Source organism: Pinus tabuliformis, chromosome 5_1 (genome assembly GCF_031772625.1).
Source record: "Pinus tabuliformis cultivar Carrire ecotype Pingquan chromosome 5_1, CPIR1, whole genome shotgun sequence".
In the NCBI taxonomy this organism is placed as follows: domain Eukaryota; kingdom Viridiplantae; phylum Streptophyta; class Pinopsida; order Pinales; family Pinaceae; genus Pinus; species Pinus tabuliformis.
The window spans coordinates 306,045,486-306,058,665 of NC_142305.1; the positions used below are offsets into that span (position 1 = coordinate 306,045,486).

Sequence of the window (13,180 nt, forward strand, 5' to 3'; positions counted from 1 at the left end):
GCTCAAAACCAAATATCAGACCTTTATGACTGCTGCAACCACAGTTTGTTAGCCCACATACACATGCCAATAACAGATCAGCCTTATAGAGAAATAACTAGCAGAGCTAGGGAATGAAAATTTGGAGATTTGACCACAAAAAAGTGATGTTTAATGCTTGATACTTGGTGACCAACCCTTGCAAGGTCTGAAAAACGCCGAATTTCCCTTGAAAAACGCCGAATTTCGAATTTAATGCTTCAAATTCGGCGTATCTGGTGACTAAGGCAACAATATAGGAGCAGAGCTACTAACTCCACCAAGGAGTGCGTATGCTAGCCTAGTGTTGCGCAAAGGAAAGAGGAGGTAGTTCGACATTTCATTGGCAGAGATGGCAGCTAATGAGTTGTGAGATTAGGATGGGTTGGATGGTACATCCAACTATGTGATCTGGAAGGCAAAGATCTCATATCTTATGGATGAGCACAATTTCAAAACATATGTCGATAGTGTGGTAGATATACCAGCGGATCCAAATTCGCTCAAGAAGTACAAGGGTGAGATGGAAAAGGCCAACAGATTGATCCACGACAAAGTGAGAGATCACGTAGTGTGTCACATTGTCGGCAAGGATACTTCCCGACAGATGTGGGAAGCATTGGCTACGCTATACGAAGGATCTTCCGAGCAGCGAAAGATGTACTTGGAGCAAAAGATGAGATCCACACAAATGCAGAAGGGGGAATGCATTGATTCGTTCCTGACAAGGCTTCAAGAAATCTGAGACTCGTTGGAAGTTGTGGGGTCAACACCTCAGCCTACCGAGATGGTGAGGCTGGCCCTGAATTCTTTTTCAGAAGAATGGCAAGTATTTGTCCAAAGCATCCTAGGAAAAGAGAGATTGCCATATTGGGAAGGGATGTGGGTCGCTCTTCAGCAAGAAGAGATGAGGAGAGACTTAGTCAAGTGCAAACTTGATAGCAGCAGCAACAGTGGGATGAAGCCCAAGGAGGAGGAAGAGAATGCAGCCCTTGCATCTAAGGGGCAGCAGGAGCAGAGGAGGCAAAGAAGGACGTATCAAAGATCAAGTGTTTCCAGTGTGGTGAATTTGGTCACTACACTACACAGTGTCCTCTCAAGAAGAAGGACAAAGACGAGAAGCATGATCCGAAGGATGAATCCGCAACGATCGAGGAGGAGTTTTCCATGATTGCCCAGATACCTCTAGGGGAGAGGTGGGGTGATCTAATCTGTAGTTCGAAAGAACTACAGATGGGCAAGATCCTTGATGAGTCCACCTCTTGGATCAATACCTTGCTACGGGAGCCCATATCAGAAGTAGCAGGATGAACTAGGATCAGTGGGTGTAGAGGAGTGCCAGAGTGATAGTTGCAGTGGCTAGGAGCACCAAAGACTAAGCAGCACAGAGCAGAATTAGCAGCAGTGCAATTGGCACAGTGCAGAGTTAGCAGCAACACAGACGCTTCAAATGGTCAATGCAGAGACTAGCAGCAGTTAGAACTCCAACAACAGATGCATCATGCTGAACACCTGTTCAGTAATTTTGGATGATTTTTCGCTGCTAATGCAGTAGCAGTACTAGTTGGAGAAGGTTGCAATGCAGATGTAGTGTTTGCAGTGGCAGTGCCAACAACAGCATAGATGCAAAACTTATGAGGGTTGCATTACAAATACATTGTTGGCAGTGACAGGGTCAGCAGCAGTACAAAATGCAGCATTTGCATAGTAGTTGGTGGGCAACGATGTCAGACATTAGCAGTGTAGAGGGAGATGTTATATAGAAGGGTGATGCTTCAGCAAAGTTACATTACTAGAGCACATTGTTTGCTAAGAGAGAGTGTTGATTTCTGGTAGCACCAAATGTGCTCTAAATCTTAAGCCTCAAAATTTGCAGGGAAGGTAGGACACATGAAATTCTAGAATACCCAGAAATCGTTTTGGGAAATTCCACCCAGAGACAGTTTTATTAAAATAATTAATTATTTTTTATGGATGCCTAAGTATAAACTTAAGGAAATTAAAATAATTAATGGGTATTAATCAAACTGAGGGTGAAACTTCTAGAAGAAGACGGAGATCGAGTCCAACTGATCTGAGCAATTGATTACAATATAATCTGGGTCATTGATTACTCAACTGGAGGATTATAAGAAGAACTTTGATGGGCATTTGGAAAACACATCAGAGAGAGATTAAGAGATCGAATTTCTCAGAGAGGACAAGGCAGCAATGGCTAGAGAATCAATCAAGGTGATTTCTTGTAGTGAGGGGCAGGGATAGTAGATCGCAAGAAGCTTTCCAGATCCGGCGAGTGCCAGACAGAGAAGGCAAAGAGCAGTTCAGCGAGGCAGCGCAGTGCGATGCAGAGGCAGCACAGAGCTTCAGAGGGAGTTTGAATTCCAACTAAGAGAGACTAGATTCAGTGTAGGAAGCCGAGGTGTGAGAACGGAAGGCCTGGAGATCAAATTTCCAGTCAGCAAGAGGTCAGCAGAGGGATTAACGCAAATCCCAAGCTAGAGTGACACAGTTTTACGTAGGGTTGACACAGAAGCTGCGCAGAGGCAGCCTAGGCCCAGTCAACCAGCCCCTGATCAAAATCAAATCTCCCAGAACAGTGCGATATTTCTCTCACTAACCTTTTTGCCAGTTTCTCTTTGTATCAGATAGCTAGTTAAGCATCCAACAAATTGTACTCATATTTACTGTTGCATAATAATTAAAACCCTCGACTCCTGCACATGTTTTCCCGCACTGGGTTTCTAGGGACATTTGTCCAAAAATGACGATGTCATGTGTTGTGTATTTCTTTCTTGCTCGGTTTCTTGTTTTCACATTTAATTTAATTGGTGAAGGCTACAGCATATTAGTTTCGGTATTTGCTGTAGGATGCAATAAACAATTTGTTCAATAATTTAACAAATAGAAGGTACTTAATCAATTGCTGCAGTAGAAATTTGGGTCTCCAAATTTAAACAAGTTATTCAGTACATCTTGCTTCTGCTAAGTTAATAATTTACCAATGCTAGGCTTAAAGAAATCTAACATGATATTAAAGCTAGATCTATGAAAATCAATGTCGCAATTACTAGAAGCTAGGTTTATACGATTGTTGGGCCAAGTTTGACCATTATCATACATAGGCGAAAATCTTTTGGACCGAAGAAATCAGCCAGCGCTAAGTTTGAAGGTTTTTTTTGCAGCCACATAAGCACAAGAGGTTGATTTTCTTTTATATAAAAGTAAAAATTAAAAAAAGAAAAGAAGTATTAAAAAAAAAATGAGTCAACGAATGACTACATATAAGAGGAAATCAGGTTACGGTCAAAGGGCAAAATTAGTGAGCAAGTAGATGACAAGAACATGGCTCTGATTACAAAAGGCAAAGGAAGAGCTCCAGCAGGAGTGAAGAGGCAGCCTCAAAGCCGAAGGAATTGACTAAGGTCAAGTGTTTCTCCTATCATAAGACGAGACATTATACTTCATAGTGTCCAAAGAAGAGGAAAGGAAGCAAGAGCACATAGCTAGTTGTAGCTACATTAGCAGAGGCTTAAGAGGAGTTTTCCAAGAAGTTCAAGACAAAATTCGCATTTGTTTCTTACCTTACCTCAAAGCACAAAAACCTGCGAGTGTGTGGTTGTTAGATAGCAGAGCCACAAGACATATGACAAGAGCATCAGAGCAATTCACCACACTAACTGAGCGGGACTCAGAATTGGATGTGAAGTTACGTGTTGATATGAAGCATGCAATTAAAGGGGTTGGAATAGTGTTATTCCAACTTGATTAATGTACTAGGATGGAAGTGAATAATGTGTTATGGGTGTCGAAACGCAGGTGGAGTTTGCTCTCAGTCTCAATGATTGATAAGAAGGGGTTTCATGTAGCATTCCAAGATGGATGGGCATTGATTAGACCTAAGAGATCTAGAGTGGCCACACCACTGGAGTTAGAGAGAGCAACCTATATAGGCTAATGGCACAACCTATTCATGCAATGACGAGAAGCAGCGTAGTGATAGAAAACATGGAGCAAGTAGCTTTGAAGGTTGAGTAGCTCAGAGGGAGTCAACCTTTAGATTTAAGAGTCGAGGAGAAATTAATAGATTCCTCCTAATCTATCAAGAAGGTGTCTTGGTACGAGATGTTCAGGAGTAGGAGGATTCTAGGAACAAGTTCACAAGAAGGGAGTCTTCGAGGATGATGGTAAGGAAATCTTCCAAATCAAAGCGAGCAACCATGGCAGCAGATGTAGGTCCAGGGTCAGAACCAATTCTACGTGGTAGAGGTTCCTCCCTCGCTAAGAGAGAGTGACGATATTTATAGCTTGGACAGGGACTTTTGCATAGGCCTATGTGTCTAGACAGGCATAAGTCACCCACAGTCTCCTTAGGTACTTGCCCTAGTGTACTATGTGAGCAAGATTGCTAATGTAACTTAGCTTAAGTCCATCTTAGGAAAACACATATTATTATGTTAACTTATTGAGCTAAATAAACTTAGGAAAAGTAAAGTAAATTACTTAAGTTAATATGTTTTAATCTCAACTATTGATCTCAAGTGAAGCGAGAATTAATCTCGACCATCAATCACTTTGGAGATTAGGGTTAGGAATTTAGCTCAATGTGAAGTTATAAAATCAAGGCTAAGGAGATGGGAAATACACACTACAACAACACAAGATTGAGAGAGGCATCTTAGTGAACAATGTGTTAGGTCCGAGAGAGTGCAGACAGGTTGGAGATCTAGATCTGCAAATAAGATCGAACACCGATCTAGGGCATTCTGTTGGATCAAAGCCAAGTTTATTTATATTTTGTATTTTCTCAGTTGAGCAATTATCCAAGGACAAGAGCCCAAGTAAGTTTGGATTATTAATGAAAAAATTGTTGGACAAAATTTGTGTCGTTTTATGAGATTGGTTATTTTATTTTTGTGTCAGTTGAATGTTAGGAACCTAGTAGCTGTGCAAGTTATTTAGTAGATCTTGCTTCTACTAGGTTAGTAATTCACTAGTGCCACATTTAACAAAATCTAACAGTAGGTCTAGACAATGAGCCACAAAGATATATAACCTTGAGTAAGGTAGGATTGCCATGTATTCCATCAATGAAGATAAGATCGAACACGTGCTAGCTATGTTGCCAGGAAACGTGGGTGCGGGGACGGGGACGGGGACGGGGATGGCATTTTTGGAAACAGGGTGCGTGGGTTCGTCGAGTAATGTAATAATATTAAATTTTAATAATTAAATTTTATAAATTATAAATTTATAATTAATAATATATATGAAATTTGAATTTGTATATTTTTTCAACTTTAAACAAGAAAACTTTAATGATAATCATTTAAATATGCACATCATTGAACATTCAACATTGACATTGAAATTTCAAAATTTATCACCAAAAAACTGTTCTTTTGAATCTTTTCCGTGTAACCATGACACTGTGACAACGATGTGAGAGAGCTCAAGGCTACTACTAAAACTGAAAATTCAAAATACATACTAGGATAAATGCTAGACTCAGCTATTTTGGTGAAACTTGGGACAGATTTTGTCACACACAGGCTTTAAAATAACTATGCAGCTTAGGTTCATTTGCAAGGATGCCTATCAATGAATCAGGTTGTGGTTGTACAGACCCTTCCTCCTACACAGCCAAGGAGTGTTAGCATTTCTGCCTCCTGCTCTAATTTCAAGACAACTTCTCTCCTTATTGAAATTGCTCATTCTGGCTGGAGCTTGAGCTTGTAAATTTGCTTTGAATGTTTAGTCTCTTCCATATAAAAACACAATTTTTTCATAGGAGATTCTTCTCAACCTGATAGTGGTCTAGAATTTTCTTGATGTCTAATCATCCATCTGCCCCATGCATGGTGTGCTCTGTGGTAAAGCAATCCCAAAAACAGTGGCAGCCTTACCCTTCCACAAAACATGCTTATCAGTCTTTGTTTCCCAATAAAATGCACAGCAGCCATCTGATGGCTTGAGGGATAGTTTGTCTTTGAGTGCGAAGCTCTGCCTGAATATTAATTATCTAAACATAAAACATCTTCGCAATTTTTAGAGATTACTTGGTGTACAAATCTGTAGAGACCATACATGATTTAGGCATATTTTCCTAGTTTTAATCTTAACATGATGTTATCAGAATGCTGTGAGAAATTGGCAGATTTTGATACTTAATTTAGCCATTGTCCAAAATAGCCCTTTGCCATTTAAGAGCATCAGCTGATTACAGCTTATGGCTGGTCTCAATCCTACTTTCTATTTGACCGAAAATGTCTGAACCTGTATGTGTGCATTTATAGTTTATAATTTGATGGTTATTTGGCTCGGGAATTAATGTTTCATTCGAAATTGATTTACAAGAATTCTTAAAAAACAAGACTTGTAAAAAACTTTAAAAACCGGGTGCGGGTACCCGTGCAACACAAGTTTTGATGGTAAGGACCGTGGAAGAATGTTTCATTCCAAATTGATTTACAAGAATTGATTTAGGGTTTTTTAGGTTTTGTTATAAGTTTTACCTTTGTTATAAGTTATTTTTTAAATTTCAATAAAAAAAATTATTTGAAAATTAAATTTTTAATATAGTTTCTTTTATGAAGAACCCAAAGAACCCGAAGAACCCAAAGAACCCAACCCGAAGAACCCGAAGAACCCAAGAACCCAAGAACCCATTAAAGGAAAAGAACCCAAATTTTTTTTTGAAGAACCCGGTTCTTCATGGAAGAACCCGGTTCTTCTGGGTTCGTCTGGGAAGAACCCGTACCCGAATCCGATACTTGGGTGCGGGAACTCGGGACGGGTTCGAGAACCCTACCCCCGGGTGCGGGTACCCGTGTAACACAGCGTGCTAGTGAGTTAGATTAATAACAAAAAAAAATATTGAACAAAAAGAATGGGGTTTGGAAATGATGTTGATGGTATTGCTAAAAGTTTGAATCAGATATAGTAGTAATGTAAAATAGAAGAGTGAATCAAAGATAGTACATCCAATGATATCTGACCACAACTAATCAACAATGTACTATTTAGTATTATCATTTGGTTGGCTGTTTTTCAAGGACATTTTCCATTAGTTATAAACACATTTGGACACACCAAGCTTGGGTATTTTAAGCACATTTTGCAATGGTTATTAAAGACACTTGGATGCTCCAAATGTAGGTATCTTTAACATATGATGATGATGTTTATTCTGAGAATATTAGTTTTTGAAAAGAGTGAATTGTTTTACCTCTAGATATCACAGAGATGTACCACAAGAAAAATTAAAAGATGTGTACACATTTTGATACTAATTATGCAAAGAAAATTTTGAACAAAACTAGCTAGAAAATAGCATGTATCATCTACTGCCAGGACCATTATCTGCCAAGCAAGAAGGATAACCAGGAGACTAAGAAATGACAGGATGAGTGTATGCTTACATGTTGATCATATCAGACCTGTATAAATCTATGCATGGCACATGCTACCTATATACTGCCTAGCAGTAAAATGTGTTGATGATATTATCTGATTCTAGTAGTAATGTAAAATACAAGATTGTTTGGTCAGGGGAAGAGCTGCAAACAGTTACCACAGAGTGGTAGTTACAAATCATTGTACTCTGGAGTCTGAAAAATCTGTGACACTCAGTGATCATCTTCCTACAGGCTTCTTGGATTGCTTTAAATTTTCATGGAAAAATTGCCTAGACATGTGGCATTAGATCAAATCAACAATCTCATGCATTCTAAACAGATGTGATTGAAGATACAAACAAGTTGTATAAAATGTCAAATCAATGAACATAACTCCCAAGGCCATTTAGACTTGTGCCTATATGAATAAGTCTCACAGCAAACAAATAGAATACAACACACAAATAGGCACCAATAACAAAATGCAATTGTTCTATTAGTTTTGATACAGTAGGTTTTGCCACACAGTGATTACTGGTTCAAATGCAAGAGAGTAATGGCACGACCCCAACCTGTTAGAAGGATATTACCATATGGTAAACCAATAACAAATGATTTAGTTACCCGTTTTATCACAAGAAAGGTAGCTAAAATGATTGAGATTTTCAAAATTCCTCTGACCAGTTAAAATTTTGAAATTCATCAGTGTTTTTTTTGACATCTAATCCTAAATTATCGTAATTCCACTTTCAGTTTGTGTATTCTAAACATCTTTCTTCCATGTATCCAAGCAGAAGTTTTACTCCAAGCAGCCTATTCTGAGCATCCAACTATTCTGAGCATCCAATTCTGATGATCACAACAGTATTCTATTGTCGCAAAGGATATTGCATCTATAAATTCTCATTAGCACACTCGTTGACTTCCCATATAATATTGTCAACTGAACATCTCCCACAACTTTATACTCCTTTTCCCTTTACAAGTTCCTATATGAGACCTAAGTAGCAGGATTACTGTTATCCAGGAAAGCATCACATCATTAAATCATCTTCATATCTGTGTCACTGCAGATCTTAAAAGCCAAAGAACAGCAAAACATTCAAGAGCATCCATCTCAACGGTATAACAAAATCAGATTGAGTTTCATGGATTATCAACCTTGTGCACCTGTTCACAAAACCAACAAACTCACCCTGAACTTTGGGCATGCAGAAGGCGAGCTTGCTCCTCTCTACTGCTTTCATCAATAGACCACCAGCCCAAAAGTCTGCAGCCATAACAGAAACATTAAGCTTTGAAACCAATATTGATTAAACTGCAGCTTCAATTAACATCATCATATCAAGCACGTGTCTGGGACCAACGGAATCGAATGGAAACAAGATCCTCCAATATTTCTTTTAAAGTGCAATGCAGTATCAGCCAGTTTTTACCTGGACCCACGATGTAAAAAGCCAAAGCAAACACGGCCCTTTGCAAACACCCTGAAGAACCATCCTTCACTATTCCCACTGCGTAGCAAAAGAATAATTTTTTCTACAAGGTGTAAAAGGGCTAATAGCACTGCAACACCTTGAACAAGAAAAAGTGGAGCAAAAATTACTTGCACCGGAATATGTCGAGCAAGCTTTGGTGTCCCCTGAGAATTAGAAAATAAAAGCCATGAAAACCTTAAAGGAAGACTGACTTGTAAATTTTTTTGTTATTTACATCATAAAAATAAGTATTGTAAGCCAAGACGATCCCCTAAACCTACAATGACTCTAGCAGACAACCATATCATTTCATTCAATCCCCCAGAACTATTCCTTACTTATCATTTAGAACAGATAACTGAAGACCAATTCACACCTCTAACCGCATGCACAGAAGTATCTGGAATAAAACCACAGGAACCTTCATAACATGTCCTCCAATATCTTGCAACCCACACATGCCCTCCTGATACTGGTCATCTTGAAATGAATACTGTCTGTTTATCGAGGATGTGCTTGCTCCTAGGAATTGATGTTCTTGATGAATAGAAGGATTGGACCATTTCGTACACACAAGAAATGCAAAGCATTCTGCAATTCTATGATACAGAAACAAACAAACAACATAAATGCTCACACTTAGGAAACTAGTTGAAATGTCATGATTTCCATCTTAGCAAAGGAAAAGATACCTCAAGAAAGCTTACCCATAGTTTATAAATAAATCCCACCAACCCAATGCACTTACATCACCTGCAATGAATTATAAATAAAATAAGTATACACTAGTGACTATACACAGCACCACATTAAGCATGTCCCTACTTTCTTTTCACACAAGAGGGACTTTAATTGTTCCAAAACAATTACAATAAAAAAAATATCCGGGTTCCTTACCAGATATGTATCAACATATTATCTAGAGAATGAAGGAACCCTGACATTGTTAAACCAAATTTAATCGACACTGTTCAACACCACAATGATAAAAGACAAGTACTGGTATAAATGTGTGCTCAGAGAGTTTGTATTATCCATCTGTTCCTCTTAATCTCTTACCTTAGATGCAAAGTCTTCACCAGGCGAAATGCCAAGTGGGACTTGGAAGAGATACCACTATCACCTTAGCAACCTCTTCTCTCACTTTAGGATGACATACTACTAACATAAGCAGAGCTTTCCTATGTCTGTTAGACAACCGATATATGGCAACAAAGCACTAGATTATGTACAAATCAATAATTTGTTCTTGTGTTTGTCTCTCAATGATAAGTGTGGATCTATATAACACTCTTGTAAGTCTGATTTCAGATGTCGTGAATAATAAGGTTCATGAACTCGCGGGCAGAAAATTGTCAAGAACAAGAGGTATATTTTCTGGATCTGATTCACTGTGTAGTAAAATGGTTTATAAACATGTATAAATATGCTCATACAACTGATTTCTGAGATCTAAAAGCGCAGCTTTATATGTCTTGCCTCAGATATGATGTTGGATGTAACAAACAGTGTATTCCCATATTTAAATATAGATCTAAAAGTGGACTATAATTTTCAGATCTAACTTCCAGCACAAAACGTTGGATTTGATATGCAGATTTATACCACAAAAATTAAGACTAGTTTAAACATCCAAACAAAGAAATCACTAGACCCTCTAGGGCAGATCTGAAATATGATAAATTGCTGTAATTTTCAAACCCGCAGAGCAGAAGTAAAATGGCTTCCTAATAGATTTTTATGTTGGCTGCAAGGCGGAACCACTGTCTAACAATGCAAAGTGGCATATGGGTCAAAAAGGTTTCATGGGAGGACTTATTTAATGTTGGCATTATGTTTTCTGGTATGGCTATATGTTACAGATGTTGTACTTAATGGCAACTCCCATGGCAAGGCTCTCTTTTTATTGAAAAAAAAGAAGGACGCAGGAAATCAGTTCAGAAGATGCGTACCCGCAGGTACACCATGCAGAAGCCGCGTCCAGAGACGCAGGCCAGTCGTTCAGGAGGTGCGTCCACCCAGTGCACACATTTTAAGGCAGAGAAAAGCACACGTGGGGGTTTCTTGTGTTTTACTCTTGGTTTCTAGCCGACGGTATTGTGTTATTATGGTGTCGGCTCGTGGTATTGCTCCATGATTTGAGGAGGAGATTGCCTATATAAAGCAAAGGAGATCATTTGGTTTATGTATGTCTTTGGTTGAATATCTTATGAGGCTAGATCTGGTCTAGATCTAAAAAGGCGAATCTTCTGAAAGACCGAGATCTCTTTGGCGCATGATCAGATCTGTAGATCTGACTGTTTGGGTTACACTTAAAGTCTTGAAATCATTCATACCCGAAGGTACGCAGGTACAGTGAAAGGCAAGTGCGCCGGGACGCAGTGCAGTAGGCAGAGACCTGCGTGGGGACGCAGGGCAGACCAAGTTCAGGTGCGTCCGGGACGCAGGGCAGTATCAGGAGATCTGCGTGGGGACGCAGAGCGTCTAAGGTTCAGGTGCGTCCCTGAAGCAAAAGGACGCGGCGCGATAGCATTTCTGGGTGCGTCCCTGAAGCAGAAAGACGCGACGCGATAGTGTTTCTGGGTGCGTCCCTGCAGCAACAGGACGCAGGGCAGTTGAAGGAACATTGCGTGGGCACACAGCGCAGCAGAAGGATCTCTGCGAGTGGACGCAGGGGAGCAGAAGGTTAACTGCGTCTGGTCGCAGGCCATAGAAGGGAAAACTGCATCTCCGTCTTAAGATGTTCTGTTGATTGAATTTCTCTATGATAAGGTGTTCTGGGTTAGTTCTGTTATTACTGATCTGATAACTGTAGTGGACTGTAACTGTTATGTACTTGATGATCATTTGATGCTTTATGAAAAGAAGTAGGGGGTTGTAGCTCCCTTCCAGGAGAAGACTGGAAAACGAGAGAGAGTTGTAGCTCTCTGCAGGTTGCAGCCTGCGTACTGGTAAAGGACTGCACCAGTACAAAATCATTGTAAAAGGAGTTTCTAATTTGAAAGAAGATAGAGACATATTGCAGGAGGTGGTTTTCACCCACATTGGGTTTCCACCTATGAAACCGGATTCGTCCAAAACCCTGGACGAATCCCGAATCGGACGAATCGAACACGATTCTGTCCTGACACGTGTCACTCTGCACGGATTCGTCGTGTCATCTTGGGGCACGTCGTGTCCAGGGCGTGTTCGAAAAATGGAAAACGTGTCACGAAATTTGAGAACGAGTCCTGGTTTCCGGTTAGTTTTTCGGGCTGCTGCTAGGTTAAAAAGCGCTGTTGTGTCTCCGTGTCAAATGCCATAAATCATATACAGTTTGAAACGACGAATTCGAGCACATCCCCATCATTTTTCGACGATGAACGTGTCGATACTCAGTTTATGTATGTAATTCATTGGCATTAAATGGTGGAGAATGGTTACAGTCATCACAATTTACGTGTTGAGCTTGTCATTGCAAGTGGGAATGTAAACTCAGCGACTAATTAGCGGAAGACTTCCCTATATTTTTTTTAATCATCGAGCAAGATTTCATGGCAGTCGAATATTATTCCTGTGATTAAGCATCAGAGGGTTGTGATTAGCTCTGGACTTTCATCTTACTGAATATTTTAATTAATTATCCGACTGGAACAATCATCGGTAGGCGGAAGTGGAATGGTATGGAGAAGACATCATCCATCTAAAATTTCACACAAATTTTTATTTTAATTGCAGACTGTGAGGATATTTAGAAATTTTATAAATACGAGTGATAAAAATGTTACTCACACTTTTATTTATCACATTTTAAAATCTGTATTAAATTTGTGATCAAGTTAAATTCATATTATAATACCTAGTATAGATATTAACACAAACATAAATCTAAAAATGACTATAGTGAGAGCTCCCACCATTACTTGAATCAGATCAAATTTTATGTATATGATTTATGTTATATTGAGATCATATAATAATCAGAGTACATGAGAAGCGGCATTGCCAAAAAGCATATACAAGGAGCATGGGATGAGAAGAGGATCCCCGAAAAAAGAGAAGGCATGTAACAGATTACCTGAAGAAGCTTCAGATTGTTGAGAAATCAATATAAATTAAAATTTGTATAAGAAATATGCTAATATCTAATTTTTAATGTATATATATATATATATATATATATATTATAAATTTATATATATATATATATATATATATATTTTTTAATAAAATAATATATAACGTGTCCTGTTCCGGGGGTCAGCGTGTCCCGAATCCGACACCACGAATCCCGAATCCTACGTGTCCCGA

At 39.1% G+C, this 13,180-nt stretch overlaps 1 protein-coding gene across 1 annotated transcript in view; it reads right to left on the minus strand.

Moving 5' to 3' along the window:
• LOC149164587 (uncharacterized) overlaps positions 1–13,180 on the minus strand; it is a 152,840-nt gene that overhangs the window by 25,404 nt on the left and 114,256 nt on the right. The window contains exons 7-10 of the mRNA XM_089429533.1: positions 9,598–9,643; positions 9,267–9,489; positions 8,849–9,054; positions 8,608–8,682 (exon numbers count right to left, since the gene is read on the minus strand). Coding sequence (XP_089285659.1) covers positions 8,608–8,682; positions 8,849–9,054; positions 9,267–9,489; positions 9,598–9,643 — 550 coding nt within the window. The remainder of the gene's footprint in view (positions 1–8,607; positions 8,683–8,848; positions 9,055–9,266; positions 9,490–9,597; positions 9,644–13,180) is intronic.